At 34.7% G+C, this 24,806-nt stretch overlaps 4 protein-coding genes across 8 annotated transcripts; all 4 read left to right on the forward strand.

The window, feature by feature from the left end:
• Positions 1–58: 58 nt before the first annotated feature.
• Positions 59–1,046, forward strand: Sbds (SBDS ribosome maturation factor). Its single transcript, XM_090105540.1, has 2 exons — positions 59–288; positions 373–1,046. The coding sequence occupies exons 1-2, from the start codon at positions 158–160 to the stop codon at positions 995–997; spliced, it is 756 nt and encodes a 251-aa protein (XP_089961666.1). The 5' UTR covers positions 59–157; the 3' UTR covers positions 998–1,046.
• A 1,824-nt stretch (positions 1,047–2,870) lies between these two features.
• Positions 2,871–20,975, forward strand: LOC149906050 (uncharacterized). Of its 5 annotated transcripts, none has more exons than XM_090105833.1 (8): positions 2,871–3,487; positions 5,739–5,924; positions 6,012–6,513; positions 6,584–6,637; positions 11,069–11,193; positions 13,446–13,768; positions 16,186–16,302; positions 16,662–20,975. In XM_090105833.1, exons 1-8 carry the CDS (start codon positions 3,287–3,289, stop codon positions 16,810–16,812), a joined length of 1,659 nt encoding a protein of 552 aa, XP_089961959.1. In that variant the 5' UTR covers positions 2,871–3,286; the 3' UTR covers positions 16,813–20,975. The 5 variants fall into 5 exon arrangements, with proteins under 5 accessions (XP_089961959.1, XP_089961961.1, XP_089961960.1 ...); XM_090105835.1 differs by having other exon boundaries at positions 16,204–16,302; XM_090105834.1 differs by having other exon boundaries at positions 11,075–11,193.
• A 1,615-nt stretch (positions 20,976–22,590) lies between these two features.
• On the forward strand, positions 22,591–23,483 carry LOC149906051 (SOSS complex subunit C homolog B). The gene is made up of 3 exons (XM_090105227.1): positions 22,591–22,789; positions 22,882–23,045; positions 23,328–23,483. Exons 1-3 carry the CDS (start codon positions 22,759–22,761, stop codon positions 23,481–23,483), a joined length of 351 nt encoding a protein of 116 aa, XP_089961353.1. The 5' UTR covers positions 22,591–22,758.
• Positions 23,484–23,485: 2 nt separating this feature from the next.
• On the forward strand, positions 23,486–24,806 carry Mettl5 (Methyltransferase like 5). The gene is made up of 4 exons (XM_090105225.1): positions 23,486–23,620; positions 23,734–23,948; positions 24,231–24,371; positions 24,561–24,806. The coding sequence occupies exons 1-4, from the start codon at positions 23,486–23,488 to the stop codon at positions 24,706–24,708; spliced, it is 639 nt and encodes a 212-aa protein (XP_089961351.1). The 3' UTR covers positions 24,709–24,806.

The raw sequence follows: 24,806 nt of genomic DNA on the forward strand, positions 1-24,806 counted from the left end.
TCACCACCACATTTAGTTTTATTGTAGGTGTATAGTTTATACTTTATGGTCTGTCCATAGCGATTCTAAAAACAGATGTTTAACAATGTCAAAATAACAAGGAAACTTTAAATAGGTATTGTTTTTCTATTTTCTACGAAAAGAAGCATTTTACAAAATGTCTAAAATATTTACTCCTACAAATCAAATACGATTAACAAATGTGGCTATTGTTAGGCTGAAAAAGGGTGGCAAACGATTTGAAATAGCTTGTTACAGGAATAAAGTTGTGTCATGGCGCAATAAAGTGTAAGTATCCTAAATTTTCATTTAGGAAACACCAATGTTATTGTTTTCAAGTAAGTATATAATATAATATATCATATTTTTCAGAGAAAAGGATATTGATGAAGTGCTACAAACACACACGGTATTTACAAATGTTTCTAAAGGCCAGGTAGCTAAAAAAGAAGATCTAGTCAAGATATTTGGTAAAGATGATCAAACAGAGATATGTAAGGAGATATTAGAAAAAGGAGAGTTACAAGTATCAGACAAAGAAAGACACTCTCAAATTGATGCTCTTTTTAAAGATATTGCAACAACAGTAGCAGATAAGTGTGTAAATCCTGAAACTAAGAGACCATATCCTGTTTCAATAATAGAAAAAGCTATGAAAGACATCCACTTTTCTGTTAATGTCAATAAAAGTGCAAAACAACAAGCACTTGATGTGATTCAACTTGTAAAAAAAGAAATACCCCTTGAGAGAGCGCAAATGAGAGTAAGAATTGTGTTAAGTGGTAAGGAAGCCCGTAAAGTAAGAGATAAAGTAGTTAAATTAACTTCTACAGTAGAAGAAGAAAACTGGGATGCTGGGACAGCTACTATCATTTGCCTTATTGATCCTGGTAGCTTCAGAAATCTCGATGAAATGATAAGAACTGAAACTAAAGGAAGTGGCCAGTTTGAATTACTTAACTTAAAAGAAACAGTTGAAGGAGAACAAGCGTTGTAATGATTTGTATTTTTATAGAAGCTAACAATAAAATATTTGTTATTTTTTATTTTTATATTAATTACTAGCGGTCCGCCCCGGCTTCGCCCGTGGTACATGTTTACATTTTCTCTACATAAAAACCATCCTCGTACTTCCAGGAATATAATAAAAAAAGAATTGTCGAAATTGGTTCAGCCGTTCTCGAGTTATGCGCTTACCAACACATTTTGCGATTCATTTTTATAAATAAGATTGCACCTTTCCAAGTGAAAATAAAACGTCATCAACAATATTACGGAGTAGATAGCCATGATATATTTTTGCATGTTTGTAATGCATAAACCTAAAAATATCAATTTTAATGTTTCCTTTTACTCCGGAGTTGATCAAAAGGCTGTGTCATATGCTATTTATATTTTGTATATATTTTTGTTATTTTTAAATGCTTTAAATTTCGATATAATATGTAACGAAAAAAGTTGGGTATTAGTAAAGAGTAAAGTAGTTCTAAACGATCTATTAACTATACAGGGCAACAAAAAAAAAGTTTTGATAAAATGTAATCTAGATTATACTCTTAACTATTGACAGTGCACCAAAAAATATTTGTTTTTATAAAATATGATCCATTGCTAGGGTTGCTTTTTCCTTAGCGGAAGCTTTTATTTTACCAAAAACGGTCAGAGCGAGAGGTTTCTCAATGGTCCTTGTCTAACGTTTTGACAACTCCACCAATCATTGATGTTTGTAGAAACGGCAGGGTGACCATGAATTTTGTTTGACACATAATTTTGCACTGCTATCTCATGAGTATGTATCGACCTTTTTTTTATTCAAGACTGAAACCCTTGCACGTAAGAAATAAGGCTACATTACGATAAAAACTGTATTATTCAGCTTAGTATGAAAATTAAAACTTACGGTGCTTACACTTTTACGGTAGTAAATACATACGCTATGTTGGAGTTTATTTTTGCATACATTAAATTAAATAGCGTATCATCAATATAATTTTTACCGGAAATTTATTCGCTCGCTTTTCAAGCAATTTGTCCCTTATTTTGTTCAGCCATTGTTACCTCATTAGAAAGAGACAAGCTCGAAACAACAAAAGCAGTTAATTGCTCCGAGACAAAAGCTCTCACTCGGATCTCTTTTCGACCAGCACCAAAGAGAATACAAATAATACGCAGTCTAGTTTGAGTCTAGTCAAGTCTTGATAATAAAACCAGACAGCATCATACAATCGGTTAATCTCAGTTTGACAAATCTTTTAGTTTTATAATCTGTATTTTGTGGAATTGTAGTTCATTCTCACTCTACGTTTAAAATTTATATTGTGCGTTTCACGAGAGAGTTCCCCTGCCGTTATGTTGGCATACCTGACTGTCAAAAACGTCAAAGAGCTAAGAAGCGTTACAGAGTTGTCGAGGTTTTCCGAAATTTATAAATGTTTTAGAGATTGGCATCATGCCGCATACGCTTAGAAGTGGTGAAAGAGAAATGGCTCTGTAACGCTTCTAAGCTCTTTGACGTTTTTGACAGTCAGGTATGCCAACATAACGGCAGGGGAACTTTATAATAATTAATAAATGTATGTTTTAATTTCAAAATCAGGGACTTTACTTGATTCATTTATTTATTACATACCTACCTAGTAATAAAATTAAAGTTAATATAATATTTAAAAACTATTAGTTGAGGTTATCAAGTAAATTAAAAAATAGAAGTTTCCCTGTAATATATCACTAATATAATATTTCGTAATTAATAATATTTTGGTAGTTAAAAAATAAATGGCATTGATTTTGTTTATTCGTAAAATATTAACATTCTTATTGACGATGACGTTTTACGTTGTTTTGTTTTCAAGTTGGTAATCAGTACATACATGACTGATAGGGTTGGTGGATGTACGTTCTTATATCTTTCTGTGTATTAGCTTAGTGTGTTTTCTGATCATCCTAATTATTAATAATAATTTATGAAATAATTTACCATAAAATTACTGTGATTTAATTTTTTAATTTGTCTAGATAGACCTAAAAAGAGTTGACACGATTCGAAAGTAAGTTATTACGTGGTTTGGAACGTCAAAGTGAATGTACCCATCAGCGAATGAATGACAAATTAAAAAAGTTTTATTTTTCTTATATTGGTACGAGATTTTATTGATTGTTTTCTTTCAAGATTTTCGGACAGACGGCGACTGAAATTGCAAGTTACTGTGATATATTTATTTTCAATAATTAACTTTTCTTATCAAGCAATTAAATGATCAGGGATATCGAGTTATGTCTATAAGTAATGGAAGGTACAGAACTGGGTGGCGACCAGCAATTCTGTTTGAGATGGAACAATTTTCAAGCGAATATAACATCTCAATTCGAGGCACTGCGCGATGATGAGGATTTCGTGGATGTCACCCTGGCATGCGAGGGACACAGGCTGGAGGCTCATAAAGTGGTTTTGTCGGCGTGTAGTCCTTATTTCAAGGAATTATTTAAAGTAAGTCTATCTTTCACTCCCCACACTTTGATGTGTCACCATTACAATGACTCTAGTGAAAGTTGTTATGTATAAAACACTTGATCTACTTACAAATGCCATGTCTCGCGTTCCGGTTAAGTATTCGTGATTTCATTTATTTGTACCTACTTTAGAATTCTGTTTCACAATTTCTAATTAATTCATTACCATTGAGTCTACCAAATCATTTTAATTGGAAATGGCTCACGAATTCTTTACAATCATGCTACAAATTAATGAAAAATTCTAATCCAGCATGTCTATAATTCAAAAATTTCGAAAATTGTAGTGTTTAATAATTTCTTAGATTTTTAAACATGTCATTAGGTAAATAATATATTCTATTCAAAATGGCTATTAGAACCTCATTTAATCAATTATTTTATCATTGTTAGGTTGTGTTCAATAAATGAATGTGTGATCATAAAATTTATTGCATTGGAAAGTAAGAGAAAATGGTGCTTGTAAAAACAAAAGCACATTTTAATGAGCTTATAAATTTTTAACACTCATTAATATTTTAATTAAGAATCAGATATTGAAAGCTTTTTTATTATTAGTTTTAATTGATCAAAGATATAAAATCAAATTGGATTGTAGTAAGGGTGAATACCAGCAACATTTTTAAACAATGAATATGAAGTTATGTACATAAATAAACATTAATTAGAATAGGTATATTTTCGTTTTTAATTACCAAATTAGACAATATGTAAAACAGTTTGGAAATTGTAAATGTCAAGTATTGCCAATTCTCCACATAAGTATAGTATTGTAATAATATTATAGATAAATTGAATCACTAATATAAATGGTCAAGTATAGTTCACAACAAAATGAAACATATAGTATAAGATAAAACTATACTTCAAAGATAATTCTATAAAAACTTTAATAAACATTACCTAAGTTTACACAAATGATAACGGCACATGTTTTTTTTATAAACTCAATGAAATAATTAATGGTATATTGAGTTATACTTTGTTATTGAAATTTATAATAATGTACACTGCCCACAAATATTGACTGTCAATGACCTGTTATTCAATTGTAAACCAAATCAAATTTTGTATATTTTTGTTTATACTGAGCAATATCACTTGCATTGATAAATGTTTCCCTTTATAAGTTTTTGGATTATAAACCATGAACTGGTAATCAAGAATCATGAAATGTTTATAGAAATATTTTTTGATTAAACTTAGAAACATAACAGGTAAGCATAAAGTTATCCAAGATATATTATATAGGGATTATCCAAGGTCATAATATAGGGATTAATTGATATTAATAAAATGTATCTTTTGTAAACATTACCAAATTTTAATGCTCATAGTAATACAATTTTTTTTTTAATCAACTTATTAATTCACAGACTTTATTAAAACAAAAATTGGCTATGTTCTAATTAGAATTATAATAGGGAAAATATTAACATGCAATAGCCATACTATGAATAACCCTCATTATTTTATTCACTCATCCACAAATTTTCCTCTAATTTACAACTATTTCATATTTTTCCTTACATTTAGGTATTTAAAAAACAATATTTTTTTTATTGAATATAATATAATAGTAATTAATTAAATTTTTAGGTTTAACTTTTAGCCATCTACAACGACTTAATTTATCATCATCTTATTCTAAATGTATAAATATAATAATTATGACTAACACATTTCAAAATATCTTAGCTAATAACTGATGGCTGTTTTTTATACAAAGTCTTTTTACAAAGACTTAAAAAAAAACCAAGTCGAAAATCTTAAAAATGGTTAGATTTTCGATATGGTGTTGGTAGGGTTAAATCCATCAGAAGTGATCTAAATTATGCCTTCAAACAGGAATTGGTAAACTTTCCCCGCAATCCTGTATTTATAGATCCAGACAAACATAGATTTTTCATAAAAAAACCTAGATTTCTTGAGACTGTTACTATTATTTATCAAAATTGTGAATATTTTATATTCATTCTTTTATTTTGTGGTAAAGATATATTAACAGCTATGTCCAAGATACAAGTTTTTTTTTATCCAAAGTAATTAAAAAATTACATATTGATCTAAAATTAAATAGAACTGATAATAACTCTGCCAAATGATAAGATATATGTATAGAAAAGGAGATACAGAAACGTAAATAAGTTTCAACTTTGGCTTATAAATTATTTTATTTCCACTTTGTTCAAGATATGCAGACGATAAAACATATATTTTCATTACAGAATAATCCATGTCCTCATCCGATAATATTTATGCGCGATTGCGAAGTATCCCATGTACGCGCGCTACTCCAGTTTATGTATGTGGGACAAGTAAATATTGCCCAGGCACAACTCAGCGCATTCTTGCGGACTGCCGACGCTTTACAAATTCGCGGCCTCACTGACTGCTCGCAACACAACGACAAAGTAAGATTTGCGGTACACCCTGAAGGCAATCCGAAAATCAAATAATTATTAGGTTGTTGTTTTAATAAAATATATTTTTCCTTCCAGAAAGCAAATCGAAAGTCTCCCCCTTCTCAATTACGTAATTTGCTCAGCGCCAAGCCGTCACATTCTACCTCCTCCTCCAAAGCCGCAAGCCAAAATGTGGAATCGACCTCTGCCGATGACCAAGAAAAGAGCGCCAATCGCCCTTCTGCAAGGAATTCTCCTGAAGTGCCCAGAAATAATCTCAGCGAAGATGCTCCCTTTCAAAGTTCTAGTCAAACGAGGCCTAATAATGATGACTATAGCCAAACTTGTAACTACCCTTCTTTGCGGGTAAAAACTGATCTCGAAGCGACAGATGTGAATAATGAAGAAAATGATATTCTTATGGACCCCGGCGATGCGGAGAAAGAAAGCAAGTGTCAAGACTTTAGCGCGACGGATTTATTGGAACCAAAAATGGAAGTCCTAGAACAGGAAGCTAGTGACGAAGAGCGATCGGGCTTTCAGCAATTATATTATAGCGAAAACAATACTCTCGCAAATCCCTTCGCCACTCTTCAAGGTGAGTGTGTACCGAGTAGGCGCGTATTCGGTATTGAAAGAAAACAATATGAACGATTTTCCTCTTGCAGGTAGTATGGATCTCATGACGGGGATGAACGCGGAGCTGAACGAGAACGCCGAAGGTGAATATATTTCGATTATAATGTTCACTCTTTTCACACGCACAAGTCGTCTCGGACAGCCGCGCCCCCGGCTAACCTCTTATCACTGATAAACGGCGTAGAAGAGAGCGCGCGATTTCGTTTAGAAACTATCTATAAAGGTGTCTAAGAAAGGTGCTAGGCGCGCGGGTGTCAGGGCGACCTCGCCCCCCGCCCCCTCGCCGCCCGCCCCGCGCCGCCCGCGCCCGCCGCGCTGCCGCCTCCACTGTGCCCTCCGACGCACTCCACACGTGCTGGCTCCGACGCCATCTACGCTAATAGGATTCTCATACTCGCTTTAATTTCTTCGTTTTGTTGGAAATTTATCGCCGACGAACGCACGCGCTATTCTTCTAGGGCGATCGCAATGAAGCCATTGAAAATAATACATTCGCATTCGTTATCATATATTTCATTACAATTATCATATTATCGTGGTGGCGACCACGATCTATGAAAGCGTCACGCGGATCGTCGCAGTTTAAATTTCTTGGTATTTCACCTTATCGATTATTGTCCATGTAGTCGTATATCTAAATTTTCATATTTAAATAATAGCGAGAGATTATCTGTTCGAGGCCGACGCCATCTGTCAGAAATTCTAGATCGAAAAATTCTGACTGCCGAGAGGCACCTAGTATCGGCATCGATGCCATCTTATATTATCGGTATTATGAAGCGCCAGCCGCGTAACGCGTCCATATCGGTTCGATCAGTATTCTGTACAGATAATAGGTACATATCTACGCGGGTTGAGGGGCGCCTTCGGGCGCCGTTCCGTATTTTCTGATCAGAATTTCTAAGAACATCCTAAGGAACAAAAGTGCAGGGCAAGGCAGTAGCGAGATCCTATTAGCGAGCGGTCGGGGAGCGCGGGCGGCGGGCGGGGCGGGGCGGGCGGCGCGGGCGGCGCAGTCCGGGGGGCGCAGTGCGAACGTGGTGTTGTTGGCAGCCGGCGCGGGCGCGGGCGTGCGGTGCGCGCAGTGCGGCCGCCGCTACTCCAACGCGTCCAACCTGCGGCAGCACGTGCGGCTCATTCACGAGGCGCAGCCGGTGGTGTGCGCCACCTGCGGCCGCTGCTTCAAGACGCCGCTGTACCTGCGCCGCCACACGCTGGCGCAGCACCCGGCGCGCCTCAAGCCGCCGCCGCTGCCTGCCCTGCGGCCCGCGCACCGCTGACCTTACACGCTCCGTTCACGCGCTCTCTCCCCGCTCGACAGCCCCGTACTCGCTTGTCGCCCGTGCGCTCGCCGCCCGCCCGTACTCGACCACGTTTTGCGTATGCGATTGCCCGATAACGATTCTTTTCATTCATTTTATTTTGTGGAAACTTACGCTTTCTATAATTTAATCTCTTAAGGTATTCTATGAGTAAAAAATTCATATAAATAATAATATTTATAATGCGCATCTATTTATTATATTTTCGCTTTATGCATTTCACTGCTTCTATTAAAAAAAATATCTCGTCATACTTTCTATGTAATAATCCTCATATTAAATATTTACTATTTACGAGTAGTTTAGAGAAATCTAGTAAGTACATTTAACAAAGGTAATTCAATTTACCTTACCTTATTATTTGTGCATTTGTTCTGAAATACAGAACATCTTTGCTACGAAAGATTTTTTTTCAAATGATTGTGAATAATAAATGAGAAATGGATATTTTTGTAGCATTATCAAATACCATCAAATTTAGAATTTAAATTAGAATGTATTCTCTTTGAACCTTGTCCTCTATAAATAAAATAACTTTAGCTAGAGTTAGACTTTTCACGTTGGTTACAATTTTCCTATACAAATCTCTTCCATTATTTTCTTATACGGTTTAAGAAAAATTTGTCAAAGGGCAGTTAAAAAAAGCAATAAGTATATAGTTCATAGTAGTTAAAGCGTTGCGGGGCTGTCAGCGTATCAGTTCGTTGGGTAATATTGTGAAGATGTGGCTTAATGTGGAATAACGAAGACTGTCTGTAGGTATATCTAGTCTGTGATCAGAGTGTCGCCGGGGGCCTATCTGCCGTCACACCTCCGCTTATTGGGTGCCTTTCAATAGTATACCAAGTGCCAGTTAATAACCCTTTAACGACGCCCCTCTGCTTATACTCTGGCAATGTTAGTGATAGCCGTATGTACCGTGATATACCATAAGTAGTGGACTCCCCACGTAACGTCGTTCGGCTTTAAGTATAGTGCTGAATCATGTTGTCTGTTATATTATGTAAGATTAATAGTTATGTTGCGAGGGGCCTCGTTAAAAGGAGTCGAGTACCTTCCTTTCTGACAATAGACTGATTGTTAATACATTTGTTGCAACCGGTGCTGATTTTTATCATAGATTATTTACAGGTTACATATTGTATATAAATACTTACATTATACACGTTATCCTCTCGCTCGACCCTCTCCATCGACGTTAAGCGAATATAATATGTATTTTTCTTAGTATAGATATAATTTTTTTCTACTGTGATTAATGCGTTGGGGAGGGTCGACCGTATCCGTTTTATGTGTCGAATATACAAGTTACATAAACCCGTGATGGACAACAATAACAAAAGTGATATTTTTATACACAATAGTTTTATCTTTACACAGATGTTATATTGTTGAGTGATTGGACGGCTCCCGGTTATAGTTTGTACAAATCTCGCACGTTACGGTTATTATTCAACTGACAATTGATCAGTGTTTACTTTTACATTTTAATCGTCACGTGTCATAAATCGATTTTTAAAGTTGCCATAAAACATCCAATCTCAGGGCACTTTGTGCTTCTTCAGTAGATCTAAGAAATTAAATTTTACTAATCATGTATTTGCTAATATTTTTATGAATTTAGTCTATTATTAAAAATATTTTGATTTTTAGACTTTGATATATTATGATTGCCATGGAAAAACGCATCTAGTCATTTAAAAAACATCTTTAAGCATCTTTAAAAAGGGAACGATGTCGATGATATGATTAGGGTTGTGAATTACAATATTAGTTTATCTTTGTAAAAAAGTATTCGTATAGTGAGTCTAATTGAGATCTCATTCTTTAGTTCCCATGATCTCTAAATTTTATTTTGCATTTATATTATACTTATTTTAGTGTGAATTGCCAAGTTTAAATGTTTTAAATTTGCGCTTAGGATATAAAATGCTTATCAATCGATTTAATCATAAAATAATTAGTAATTTATATATATTGTATTCCTAAGTTCAAGAGCGATTTCTCGTCAGTGAAAAATAAAATGAATATCTCGTGTTAAAATTAATAAATAAATAGACATTTCCTATAAACTCTATCATTACGATTACGATCTATATGGATGTAAATTTAAACAAAATTATTCTCATAAAGTAATTAAATATTAATGCTTAAATCGATGACATGCTACTTTCGTATAGATGTCGTTTAATTTCGTGTTAAGTATAAATTGTATTAATAAATAATAATTAATCAGTGGCACGCTTTTACACCACATACATACAATAATTATTATTATATTTCATATCTAAGGCAATAATACTTTATTATGATAATTCTATTCTATATTAATATAGACAGACTGTTGCTTATTAACGACGTGATGTTTTGTTGACTACCTATCTTATTACCTACTTATTAAGTTTTTCACTTGACCAAGACATATATTTTTATAATAGATCGCAGTGATTAATTGTTACTATATGCAGATATCAGATAAATTTATGATAAATTTCGTTTTCCTCGACGCTAAAATAGTTTCCATATCGCCACGAAGTGTCAATTCCGAGTTTTTCTATATTATATTATTATTATGGTCTTAAGGAAGATCACATTTAAATCATTTTTATTTTAATCATCATAAATCAATTGTTCTTATTATATTATATCGTAATATAATCGCAATCGTCTGTGCAATTGCTTTGTGCAAACATTTTTAAATATGTATATAAATCATTGTAATTTTTTACGAGATACAACAAATAAAATATTGCAGATATAAACTTGTCTTTGCTTCTAAAAATATTATTATTTAATTCTAATTTACAAATTGAGTATGACTATTTATATAATGATTCATGATTATTCAGATATTTATTACCAAATATACCTACTTATAGCAGAACTTTTGTTGATTTTCTTAGCAATGTCATAATAATGGAATGGTAAGTTGGTTTCGTTGACATGAATGCATTTCCTTGTAACAATTACAATTAATACTAAGTAATAGTATTATATCTAATAATTAATTACTAAATTAAATTCATCTATTTTGTGAGGGAGATAATAAAATTAGATCGTAATTTTATTACCAGTTTTGGATTAGATACTATAGACATATTTGACAAAAAGGGGGTATGTGCAAATTTCGAATAAATGGAAAGACTTGTTCGAAATTGAATTGAAAAAATGTAGGAATCGAATAATGTCCAGTTGCAGGCCGATGGGACGGACGGAGGAATCGGCCCGTGCCGGACGCGGTGTGGCTGGAACAGCATCGCCGCGCTCTGCCCTTCGTGCTCAAGAGGGAGAATGAACGTGCGCCCGCGCCGAGACTTGTAAGATATTCATTTATGTTGCATTGCATTTTTTTCTATCGTTTTATTACACCACTAATTAGAGTGCGAGAAATTTACTTTTAAATTTTCTTCCAGAATAGAGAAGTAATTTATAATTGAAGTGAAACTTCTTTATCGGGGTTGGACAAAAATTTAGTGTAACATTTTTGCGTTACGCCGTACGCGTGACATTTTTGCGTTACGCCGTACGCGTGACATTTTTGCGTTACGCCATACTCGTGACATTTTTAAGGTCATAAAGAAGTTTCACTTCTTACGTGTGTACTCTAGTACACGCATACATTTTTTTTGTTAATACATCCCTGGCAAGTCGATTTAGAAAATATTACTGGAAATAAATTTACATGTAAAGTTGATATTCTGAATTAGATTAAGAGATATCTTCAAGATTACACTTCCTATTTCTAATATAGATATAGGAAGAGCGTCAATCAACAGACAACACTTTTTTTATACCAACTGTAATCGGTGGTTCCCATTTAGCCCTAACATGCCTTCTCTAGTTTGCGGTGTAGAATTTTGGTGTATCCCTCTTGAAACATTTGTGAGACATCTATACCTTCGAAAGAGATAGCTTATTAACTATTTGATTCTATTTGTACAAATAGCTTTTGAAATTTCGATAAGCAAGTTAACAACCTAATAACATTAGTTATACGATGGCAAAGTATGGAGGACTATGATCGGAGTTATGTATTTGCTTTGTTCAATTAAACAGATTGTGTCCAAACGACCTTTTGACACAAAATGGAGCATTTTGATATGTTTTGTCATAAAGCAGATATTGTTTAGATTTCCAATACGTTTATACCTATTGATTAAGTCGTGATAATTATGTTTTTTTCGTTATAACAACTTATGATCCGTACAAAATCGATAAGCAATTAAGACTAAATCGAAATGGAAATTTTTCTTAAAGAATTTTCTAAATCTCCCTGTTATAATTGGTAATCTTAACTGTCAAAATATGTAATTGCAAATAGCTTTTCGACTCCAAAATAGTATAAAATAAACTTTTCAAAGTTATTGTTAGCTACTTAATTTTTCCTCTTCGCATAGGTACTTACTAATCGCAGTGTCATCAACACGTGTTAATATATTATGTTTTTTGCGTTATTATTAGAAGATTTTCAAAAGTTGTAACTAATTTAATTCAAATACGCTCAAGCATGAGCATTGAGAATATGTAATAAAAAACATATGCTCAATAATGCTCGCGATCTTAATGAAGGGAACATTGTTTTGTATTAAGTAATCTAATTATGATAGTAGAAATAAAGTACTTCTAAACATTTTAAAACAACATTTGGTTCTGTAAGATATATTTTTTTATTGATACTAAAAAGTAAAAATATACGATAGGCTTTGAACTGCCTGAAATTGATGATAAGAGACAGATTCTGACTAAGTTCCTAACCTTTGTACCCAGCCATCAATACATATACTGGATTAGACTGGATATTTTTAATGGCTATAATAACTAATTCACAATTTATTTTTAATGAAACCACAGCTTTACATGTACCAAAGATCATATTAGGATGAACTTGTTTGTATTATTATCCGGTTATTACAATTTGAGCCTTTTCGACAATAGTAACAGATAACGTTTAGTACAGCGTAATTCATACCCACCCGATGAACGGGCTACCTTATCGCATAATACTTCTAAAAATTATCAAGGGTTATCTCTGACGATGGAGCGCAAAAAGTGTCGAATGATGACTGGCGGTTTGAGGGTGCGTTTTTTATCTATGAGCGAGTAACCTAGCTGGTGATTCGCTTGATGGTCAATGGTCGCCCACGCTCACGATCATATTTTCTCTAAAAATGTGTTTATCGTTTGTAAGGATTAACGGACAGGATTGACAATGGGTAGAGAAATGGACTAGGAAGAGTGAGAAAAGGAAATGGGCATCCACCTCCTCCACTCGTCGCACTTAACAAAGCAGCGCAACATTCATATGCTTCTATTTCACGCTGCGAAATAGTAGCATAAGAACAATGCTGGCCGGAGCCTAATTCGCGACGAAGCGTGCTCGACTCCGCATTAAGGGTTCTTTTCCAGTTTCCACCAATAATGTGCGACGAATGTGTTGGTAAATAACCAATTGAAACGCGAAACGCTTCAACTAAATGAAGCGATATAATCGGTTACAAACACATTCCTCGCTACTCTTCACATTATTGGTGGAAAAGCACCTTAAGTTGTTCGTATTTCCGTTGCGCAGATAAAGCTCGGCGAGGGCGTGGAGATCCGCGAGGACCTGCTGCGCGGCGTGAAGTGGGGCGACTACCGCAAGGTGACGCGCGGGCTGGCGGCGGCGCTGTTCTCGCCGATCGAGCTGGCCACGTGCTCGGTGACGGGCCAGCGCTGGTCGCGCGCGGGGCAGGAGGCGCGCCCCACCAAGCCGCCGCTGGACCGCCGCCGCGTGCACGCGCTCATCTCGTACGTGAGCCGCCACTTCCCCGACGTCGAGGTGTCCCGCATCAAGCAAGTGCTCGCCTACAAGTGCAAGGAGAACTGCGCCGCGCTCAGGATGCGCACCGCCAGGTATACATCTCACCTATACGTGGGTGCTTGAATGGTTACGTATGACGGTAAATTTACATCAAACGAACACAGAGCTAGAGCGAGAGCATTCTTTCGTGATCTTTTAACTACTAAGAACAACGAAAGAATGCTCTACGCCTGTTTACACTGAAAGAATTTAACATAGTGTGGTTAGAATGAGCATTTGCTTGTTTGATGTAAATGCACGGTAAGAGTCGAGAGATTAGCTTGTATGATATTAAAGATTTCAACTGGTTTATTAATAATAATTGTCAATTGTAGGTACGATTCCCGGAAGCAAAGTATCAATTTTTATATCTGATTATTTTAATCCTATTATTTTTATCATGTGTTAAATTAGCTAAGTCATTGAAATTAGGTAGTCTCGTTTGCCCTCCTCTCACGCAACAAACGGTGCAATTGCCTCTTCATAGAAAACTGAGTCAATAAAATAAGGCAGTTAAGTATTTAAAATACCAAACTGGTATACCAGAAATAAACTAAACTTATGTGAACCAACCACAATATATCTTGAATGGAGATGTTTTTTATTTATCACCGTATTATCGTAAAGTTTGAAAAGTGCTTATCAATGAAATCATATGTTGTATGTACTATTTTCGATTTTCGGTGGCAGATTTATATCTATTATACCTTCGATCGAAATGATGCAATAGAAACGTGACACTTTAAATAACTTCTATAGATTTCAATATTCATATCAAATTAATATTCATAAATGCGATCTTTCGTAAATATATTGATGACTTAAATTAAAATTAAATGGAATGACACGAAACATGCATTGGTTCACCATTTTGTGAAAACTATAATATATAAAGAACGTCCGATGTCCTAGTTTTATGTTAAGTATACATATTATTATCTTCCTCAGAAGCAAATATAAAATAAAAAAGCTCATTGTTCACAAACAAGTGCGAGAGTATACAAATATTTATATAGTAAACAGTGTACAAAAAACAAAAAAACTGTAATTTAGAATAGATAACTGCGTAAATATGAGCTAATTGTAGTAATAATGGAATTGATAACACCATGACGAAATCGATTTTGGTGGTCCGCCTTATCGCGACCTTTGCTTACACTCGATTATCTCATGACTCACGACCAAAACTCTATAACACATGGTGTCTGAACGGAGCCGCGCCTATAACGTAAACATTCAGTGTTAACTCTTATCGAACACCCATTCATCATGGAAACTAGTTCACGGATATTATTCAAATTAATGGGGTCTGTCGTTACGACATACAAACAGTCTAAGTAGCTTGAACTGTGTTGATAATGGTTCAGAAGATTGCGATTTGGTGACATGGCAATATTATTTATTGAGTTCCAAATGTTTTTTTTTTAATCTGAAATAGATAATTATATAAACTGTATTTTGCACCCATTGTTAAATGATAAGCGAAAATTCTTACCTCAAGATAGCCTGTTCAATTCTTAGTTGTCATGTCATTGCTAGCTAGAAACATTTCAAACAGTTTATACAATCATTTTGGATTTAAATTATTTAAAGACAATATATTTGCTCTTTTCGTTTCCGGAAAATATCCGTAATAATTTAGAAACGTGCTTAATTTTTCAATTGGAATCTACCTTTATTTAATGACACAATAGGTACTTTGTTAATTATGTTTTGATAGTGCTTTAAATTTAATATCAACAAAATGAATAAGTGCTATATAAATATGACGTCAGGAATAGCGTTGATAAAATAGAAAAGAATGTAGTGAACATCAGTAAGGTACAGAGTGGTGTTATCGTGGCCATGTTGCAATGGGGTTTATTCGCGATCATTGCCGAGGTCGTGACGATATGGGACGGCTTACGACATTACTGATTACTGTTGCGAGGGCACGGATATCTTTAGTGGAGAAACTAGTTTTTGTTCGTGTCTTCTTATGCAGGGGCTTCGATACAAAATACTTTTAAGTTCTTCTTCTTAAATCAATTACCCTCTAGTATCTATATTAAAAAGACTAGTAGATGCAAAGCAATGCACATCTACCCTATGCATGGATTGATCCACCATAAAAGTAATGAACACGTAAACAACCTAAATCAAAATGGTCAAATCTTTCGGATTTCATTAAAAAGAAAATGCTCAGGGAAACTTGAATTCTGTCTATCTACACTGTATGTCTTATCTATCTTGAATATTACATAAGACTTCTGAAACAGCCAGTTTCAAATCGAACATTCTGAGGTAATATCATCCACTGGTTCTATTTTCTTCTGCACTCCTTCTTTATCAATCACTCGTTGCTCTTGCACCATGTCAGTATTAAGTCTTAACTCTCAGATACATGTCGCAAATAGGGATATACGAATACCAATAAACAAAGCCGCCGGTACAGTCGGCGCACTCGAGGCAGTAATACAATTTGAAGCAGGTTGTCGAACTGTTTCAGCGAGTCGAGCAACTACCTGCTGAGCGCGGCGGGGCGGGCTCCGTGCGACGACCCGCCCGCGCTCCCGCCGCCCGCCTCGCGCGCTGCTTACTCCACCTTGTGAGTCCACACTCCATTCTACATAACTCTCGTATTCAGGAATAACACCTACACAAACACAATGCTAGTAGCATGGACAAGTAAGAGGAGGGCACACGAGCACTTGTAATTCCTTATAAACATGTGATTGAGCATTATGAAGCGTGAAATCTATGACATATAGTGGGTCCGATGCATTTGTTTATTCGGTAATGATACATATTATGCGCTTCTCGTGCGCCCTTTTCTTAACATGATTTTATAATGTTATCCGTTAACTTTTATGCTTAAACTTACGTTTAAGTATACCCAAATTAATTGCCAACAGTTTTGATAGCAGAACATTAATATTTATTCAGTGGTGTTTGTTATATTTCCAGCGAGACGTCCAAAGGGGGCGGATCAGGTGCGGGCGGCAGCGGCACAGCGGGCGCTGGCGGGGGAGGGGGGACGGGTGGAGGCGGGGGCGGGGGGACGGGCGCGGGCGCGGCGGGGGGCGGGGGGGCCGCCGACGACGACATCACGCACTGATGCGCACACAGCACATCTCCCCGCCCCGGCCGCCCGCGCCTCCCGCCCGCAGTGCGGCCGCACCTTAACCAAAAATGTCGCGTCCCGGCGTACGGGCGCGTGTGTAACGTTTAGGTGATATTTTTCTATTGGCTACCGATAAGGTCTGTCCGGTCGCGCCTTCGGCCGGCGGGAGTCGCGCTCGAAGCTCTAGCAATAATTTATCAGGTTCCTAAGAAATTTTTTCGTAGTTAGGTTCTATTTGCACGAAATTTCGCGAAACACTGCCGCTTGTTTCTAAATTCCTTTCGTCTATATTAGTCGTTCGTTCGCTTCCCTTATTTTATGAAGTGTAGTCATTTTCGTTGTTTACGTAAAAGTTTGTATATGAGGCATTTGAGTGCTGTACGAGGGACCGTTGCAATCGCAAGTAAATATATCGAAATGGCATAATTTTTAGAACTAACATAGAGATATATTATAGTCATTTCTTTTTTTATTAGGTGTATAATGTAAAGATGAATTTATTTTGGAATGAGTCAGGTGTGGATATTGTAAAGTTTTCGGAGAGCTGTGATCGCGATGGTTTTATAATGGAGTCATATTTTTAAATAAATTTAAGAGTTATTACGTAATTTACTCGTAAATGCGTGCATTCCACGCTCACATATGTCTTTGCATAGGGCGAACTCGTTGCACTGACTCAGTGCCGTTCGTTTGTTTTCTTTTTCTTAGCATGCTTGTTATCTTATATTATTAGTCAATTTTATATTTTCGGTTTATCGGTCGTTTTCGTTATATGCAAAGATTATATTTGGAAGGTGGAATATAGAAAATTGGCATTCACCACACTATTCGAATAGGTTGGAAGTACATTTGGCGGTTTTAGTTGCAATTCCTAAGTCTTGTCTAAGCTATAAATCATGTTCTTTTGTAAACATTTTACTCTTAATATTTATTTCCTGTTCATGAGAACTTCGAGTTTTTTTATTGTATGCTATATATGCGACAAAAGCGGCCGAATGTATTGTATAAGAATTGTCAATTTGGTGGGGGACGGCATTCTGCACATCTGCACAGGAATGTATTTATCATATCAAATAAGCAATAACTATTAACTATAATTTAAAGAAGAGAATGAATTTTTTAATTTTTAAAATACTATTTTAACCAAGTTGTTATATAAAGAGTAGTTAGTAAATAACTGAATTCTCTTAAAGTCCATGATCATTTATATAGTTCTTTTGAACAATGATCTAATCCTCATAATAATTATGTAACACATAATCAAGCGTCATATCATTTTATTTTACAAAATTTTTACTCTAATTCATACATATCTCTCCATATCAGAAACAGACTTAATATGTGCAGGAGAAGTTCAATAATAACTACTATATATATTTAAAAGTTAAGGTAAAGGTCCTTGGCTAAATGACGTATGTTCGATTTGTTGTAAATCAGTGAACAAATAATAAAAAATTGTAAATAAAATACAACGCTAAACCAAATTAGTTGCCTATGAAAGCCACTACGATTATGATCTCTTATTTAGTACATTATAGCTTCTTATTAAACGTTACTTTCTATTTAGAATAAATAAAAATATTAAGCTTTATCTATTGCGATAAGAAAGTTATATTAGTCAATTTGTTATAAACCAATTGTAAAATTATATTTAGTCTATTACTACTAATGATAATGACGTTATTAATGCATATTCTAACACTAGTCGTTGAGCACATATTTGGTCTGTTTCCGTTATCACAGTGCACGGTTTGCACGCACTAGCGCCCGCACTCGGCGCCGCTCGGCGGAGCGCGGGCACGTATGTATAAGTTACAGTTACCACAATTAGAATATTCTAGATGTCACTCAACGCTACGTAGTGATTCTTATTGAAATGTAATACTTTACGATGCCAATTCAAAGTCTAAATGCTCAATTTTGCCAAATTTTTACTTGCCGAACGTCTTGTCTATTGTTATTTTTCGAGTATGTTATTATTTGTGTTCAGCCAAACCGGCCCGACCCTCTGTCGGCGACGAGGGAGTGGCTCGAAAGATTTGCTCAAAGATGCGAGTGTTCCGATGTTTTTATTTCCAATGTTCACATTTATCTACAATATCGACCCGATGAAGTTTATGTCGTTAAGAAATACACGTGAGCGTATGTTTATTGTAATTTGTAATTTATTAAATCGTCGTCGAATCGAACGTAAACCTAAATACTTGCGACGAATGCTCGAGATGCAATATGTTAATTTAGTGCCAAATGATAAGTTAACTCGTAGCAATATTGTATCCTAATGCTCTCGCGCAGGGCCATCGACCTATGAGGTTTCAATCGTTTCTTTTACAAGACTATATTAATATATTTATACAGGGAAAGTGTTAGGTATGTACTGTTCGGATATAAGAATGTTGTTGCGGTATAATACTCAATGCGGCGGGGTGTAAAAATAAACGCGACACGAATCCGCCGCTCAGACACACTCGAACCTCAACCACAGGGTAATTATTTACGTACCGCTCGTTTGCTGCACTTATTTTTACACTCCGCTATCGAAGCACTGAATGAGCAATGGAACAAGAGAATTTATTTACTCAAATAAGTTTTTAATTATTTATAATCATTTTTTTTACTCAAATTATTATTATATACTTTATTTTGCATTTTACGATAGTGACGGCAGCTGTCCGCGACGACAGTGAGGGATATGATCAATCACTGTGTAGGGTTTCATGAATAAATTAGCGACGATACATCGAACGTGACACATTGGGCACAAAATATTATTGAAAACGCTATTGCTTTCATACGCTTTGTAAATTGTAAAATACGACGGGATTTCTAAAACATTTTGATAGAGTATGTTTGTGAAACCCTTGTTATAAAGTCTATTATTATATAGAATAGATATATCTCATATATCTCACTGAGCAATAAATCTGTGAACTGTATATAAGATCAACGACGAAGCCACTGCGCCCGCGCGGGCGCTGTGTTGTGCCAAAATTATGTGCTAGTCTTAAAAAAATGTTGTTATCATTTTTCAGATTTTATTTAGTCCAGAATGCGTTTGTTCCTGTGCTGTGAAAATATTAATTATTCGAAACAAATCAACACTTTGTATGTGATATGGTTTCACACGATGTAATCGCTCCGCAATACTAGTTTAGATGATACGTTTTAATCGATAAGTCCTAGGAAATTTTTAAAAAATTATATAAATTTATCTTCCAAAAATTATTAGGAAATTAATTTCGATGTTATCGTAGGTGATTTAATTGTTAAAATTTTGTAAATATATTTGTAATGATTGTCTAAGACAATGTAAAACTTGGAGCGATTACATCGTGCGATGGTATGTGTATTGTGTAGGTCGGCACCATCACAGGGTTTGTAAAAGTAGCTAGGAAAGTCTTTGTAAGTGATTTTTATATGAGTGTGATAATAATGTATATCACATGGGATGCGAGAGGGTTTTCATAAGGTTAGGGTTGACGTCGACGCGCCAGTCGTCCAAAGACATGTTATGTGAGATTGGAGTCAGAGTCGGGGAGTAATGATGACTTGTGTTGGTTTGTTGGTATATTTATAGTATTTTTAAAGATGCACATACTGATTTAGCTTTGAGCTCGTGCAATATTATTCCAAATTGTTTATAAGAAAACTGTTATAATTATTTCTAAATTGTTACATAAATATTTTTGTAATTCTAAAAGACAAAGGCGACTTGAATTCTATTTTTGTTGTGCATTTATTCTCAAATTTTATCGATATGATAATCACAAACCCATTGTGGACTGTAATGTCTGCATGTGACGAAAATATTATTGAAATACGGTAGATGGATTTTTTTATATATTGCTAATATTGTGAGTCAATTCTAGTAATGTTTATTCTTTTTTTTAGAGTTATTTACAACTATGATTCAATGTTAAGATTGCTCAATAACGATGCAATGTTGATTACAATGTAGACAAATCAATTACAACGTTTTATATCGTTATTTATCTGATATTTTACTGTTCATAATTTGCGAGTTATGGCAGCGCATATTTATAGATTTATGTTTATTCTTAAGAGAGGCCAAATGTTGACTTGCTTATGTGAGACTGTTTTGCCAAGAATCAGAAAGTATATTACCTACATTGTTTTAAAATAAATGCTTTTATATACTACTGCTTTTTATTTCAACATCCTGGCTCCTGTTTGTTTGTATACTCTGCTATGATATATTATTTGGTACAATTGAATGAAGAAACTGCATTTTAATGGAAATGTTGCGACATGATTCATAATTACCTCGTTAGTTTCTAATTAATTAGCATAAATTGTATTGTTTTATTTTTTGTCGTTTCAATTTACAGAAAGGAGTCCAGTTTTTTTAGGTTGTTCCTAAAAAAATATGTTGACATAAGTATAAAGACGAGTTAGGTAATTCCGAATGTATGTAACTATTGGTTGATTAAACAATATTAAGTATTATTAAACCTGTATATTTGTATACAGCACCTTCACGATACTCATAAAAAAACGATGCTCTGAATCGTGGGCTAGCTAGCCATGGGCTCAGGGTGGGGCAACAAAAATAATGTGTATTGTGTAACAAGCAACTATACCCAGTCATATCCCGGTCTTCGCACCTCAGAAGGAAAAAAGGAAACCCTTAAAGGATCACTTTGTTGTGCGTCCGTCTGCCATAAAGAAACAAAGAGTTATCAGGTACGCGTGACGGTATCAAGCTGAAATTAATACTGAATACTAAAGTCTACCGTCTTAATTTTGGAGATGTGAAAAAATCAAACTAAACCAACACAATCAATCGTTTTTGCGAAATTCGCATGTCGCAAGGAATGAAAACCCAATTAAGCTAGTAGTTTAATTTTTTCACTGCTTCAAGGGACCGCAGTCGATATGAATTTATGCATGATACCAGCTTACAAGCTAACAGCATGTGTTCCTGAGATAAAGGGTCTTGACAGACGGACAACTAATTGATCCTATAAGGGTTCTTTCTGTTCTTCCTTTTGTGTTTTGAAACCCTAAAAATATGGTTGGGGCTACTACTATACACACATAAACAAAGTCTAGGGATACTTCATATTGCATCAAATATATGTCTCAAAATCTATGGAGAATTTTGTGGTATTGTAAATGAAAGAATTATAGCTCATTTTAAGCTTTAAGGTCTTTAATAAAAAATAAAAACACTTCCTGATTTCTTTTAATTTTCAAAATTTAATTTACTGGGATAAGTAACTACATATATCATTTTAAAACCAAGAAAAAGTACACAAATAAATTAAAAAGTCTGTTTATTTATTTATAAATCTTGTAATCTTAAGAGAAAAAACAACTACAACAAAACATACCTCTTTTTAACCGACTTCAAAAAAAGAAGGAAGTTATCGATTCGGCAGGTAGGCGGAAGAATTCTAACAAATACCCGCGGCCCCATCATTAAAGCGGCTCGACGGAACACAGTGGGGTTTTAGTCGGTAAGAATCCGACATAACCCACGGCTCCTTCCCCGGGGGCCGTGGGTATCTTTGGAAGATTTCCCCACTATAAAAAAAAAAAAGGTAGACCTATATTTTTTTTATGTAACTATGTACACCAATCACAAAAGAATATAATTAAAATAGTTATTTATAATATTCTTTATAATTCTATATTAACTTTGAATCTGTTATTATATTTAGCGTAAGTAGTACTTCACTCTACGACTCCGTGCGTTTAATGAAACGCCCGGGTCATTGGCATGGTCGCACTCTCGGTCGCACTCGTTACGTCAAGCCAAGACGCCAACTGTCAATGTCAAATTTCGATTTAGTAAACAATAACTACAAAATTCAATATTTTTACAATTTATGATTATTTTACATTAAATCAAGCAATTTTACTTCAAGAACATAATTAATTCTTGTAATTGACATATCTTACTAAGCCAATAATTAGATGGCGTTTCCTCAGCCAAATGCACAAAGAGGTTACAATTGAATTCGAGAATTAATATTTTAATAAATGGAATATTTTTAACTGAATTAAATTGTCATTAATTTATGTATCTATATGCTACAGAGTTGACAAATAGAAAAATTTTGGAGGAACTACAATTGAAAAAGCAGATGCTATTGAAGCAAGGTGCTGTAGCTCCACTCACTGCCACCACAATATCTCTAACACAACCGAATCCCGTAAGCCAGTTGCCTATGTGTTCAATACCACCACTATCGGCAACTGCTGTAAGTATGATCCCTATTTTGTGTAATACTATTAGTAGATAATTTATGCAAACACACATACACAAGATGATGATTATACATAGATGTGATTGATAATGCTTGGGGTCCTGGTGACCCGTAACAAAAGTATTTATACTTATTGCGGGCTCCAGTCTCTCACAAATGTTAATGATAAGATATATAGATTATCAATGTAGGTATGTAATGATTGTTCATTTGTGATGAGATAATAAATTAATATAATTTAATTTAACTAATATTCATGACTATTTTTCTTTATAGGGCTTTCCTCAATTACCAGAGGCTAACATAGTAAATACAAGCCACAGGGCAGCTTTACAACACGCAAACGCAACATCCTGTGGATATTTTGTGTCTCAGGATTCCTCTTTTGGCAATCAAATATTACCAGTGTTGCCCAGATTTGATAACAAGTAACCATGTCAGCCACTATGAAATTAAAGACGTTGGAGGGACATTTGATGTCGTTATCAGGGTTTTCTAAGCCTAAAGTTGAATTTGAACAATATGAAACTCCGGCACATATTGCTGCAGTGGCTCTGTATACAATTCAGGTAACTATTTAATAGATAAAGTGGAACTCAAATAATTTTACAATTTACAAAAATAGTTAGTTCATTTATCAATGAAAGTATTCACTTATAATTTATTGCATGCATGTTTTCAGACTCAATTTGAAGCTCTAGAAAATAAACTAATATTGGATGCTGGTTGTGGACCAGGGATGCTATCTATAGGAGCCTCAATGCTTGGTGCAGGGGCTGTCTTATCTGTGGACATTGATGATGATGCTTTAGATGTGCTTTCTGAAAATGTTGAAGATATGGAAGTAGACAATGTTGATATACTTCAGTGTGATTTTCTCAACCCTGATATGTACAGGTACATTTATAGAAGTCACTTGAATGATAACTTAAAATTAAATTTTTAAATAATTAGCCTATTGTTTTCAAGGAGAAATAGTATTTTGTCTTTTTGTAAAATCTAATCTCAGGAACTGGTCCGCTTTGAAAAACTCTTTCGGTGTTAGATTTTCGGTGCTCATTTATCGAGGAAGGCTATATATCATCAAGCTAAGACTAACAGGAGCGGAGTCACAAGGGTTACTTAAATTGTAAATTGAAAATAATTTATTTTATATAGATATGTATAAATTTGTTTCAGATGGAAAAACTACTTTGACACAGTATTAATGAATCCACCCTTTGGCACAAAGAACAATGCAGGAATAGATATGAAGTTCCTCAAAATGGGGTTGGATCTTAGTAGCGATAGTGTCTATTCCATGCATAAATCTACAACGAGGTATGGGAGAAAATTTTGATTTATTTATTATTTCAGAATTGTGCAGCATAGTTTAGGGCTTACAGCTTAAAACAGTTTATATTATAGCTAACTTAATCAGGCAATTTAATTAATATCCTAGCCTATTTATCAAACTGTGCCATTATGAAATGACTAATACATTTTTAAAATTTTCAAAAAAAATTTCAGGTTACACATTCATAAGAAAATCAAAGAATGGGGTGTTAAAGGCAGTGTAGTGGCGGAACTTAGATACAATTTGCAATCCATGTATAAATTCCATAAACATCAGTCAAAAGATATCGCTGTAGATCTTTGGAGGTTACATTATTCTTAATTCAGAAGCAATGGAATTGGAAGATCAATTAAATAAAACCATTTTTGTATTGTACATGAAATTTATTTGAAAAATAAAGTTCTTATATCAAATTTTTA

This window comes from Colias eurytheme, chromosome 9, assembly GCF_061535395.1.
Source record: "Colias eurytheme isolate Ceu_HAF_F1 chromosome 9, ilColEury1 Martin Lab GWU primary, whole genome shotgun sequence".
In the NCBI taxonomy this organism is placed as follows: domain Eukaryota; kingdom Metazoa; phylum Arthropoda; class Insecta; order Lepidoptera; family Pieridae; genus Colias; species Colias eurytheme.

Coding starts and splice junctions, on each gene's coding strand:
- Sbds (XM_090105540.1), top strand. CDS start 158: ATGTCTAAAATATTTACTCCTACAAATCAAATACGATTAACAAATGTG. Junction 289..372: donor GTGTCATGGCGCAATAAAGT/GTAAGTATCCTA, acceptor CATATTTTTCAG/AGAAAAGGATATTGATGAAG.
- LOC149906050 (XM_090105833.1), top strand. CDS start 3,287: ATGGAAGGTACAGAACTGGGTGGCGACCAGCAATTCTGTTTGAGATGG. Junction 5,925..6,011: donor GCTCGCAACACAACGACAAA/GTAAGATTTGCG, acceptor TTTTCCTTCCAG/AAAGCAAATCGAAAGTCTCC. Junction 13,769..16,185: donor CTCAGGATGCGCACCGCCAG/GTATACATCTCA, acceptor AATTTGAAGCAG/GTTGTCGAACTGTTTCAGCG.
- LOC149906051 (XM_090105227.1), top strand. CDS start 22,759: ATGGCGTTTCCTCAGCCAAATGCACAAAGAG. Junction 22,790..22,881: donor TCAGCCAAATGCACAAAGAG/GTTACAATTGAA, acceptor TATATGCTACAG/AGTTGACAAATAGAAAAATT. Junction 23,046..23,327: donor CACCACTATCGGCAACTGCT/GTAAGTATGATC, acceptor TTTTCTTTATAG/GGCTTTCCTCAATTACCAGA.
- Mettl5 (XM_090105225.1), top strand. CDS start 23,486: ATGTCAGCCACTATGAAATTAAAGACGTTGGAGGGACATTTGATGTCG. Junction 23,621..23,733: donor TGGCTCTGTATACAATTCAG/GTAACTATTTAA, acceptor GCATGTTTTCAG/ACTCAATTTGAAGCTCTAGA. Junction 24,372..24,560: donor ATGCATAAATCTACAACGAG/GTATGGGAGAAA, acceptor AAAAAATTTCAG/GTTACACATTCATAAGAAAA.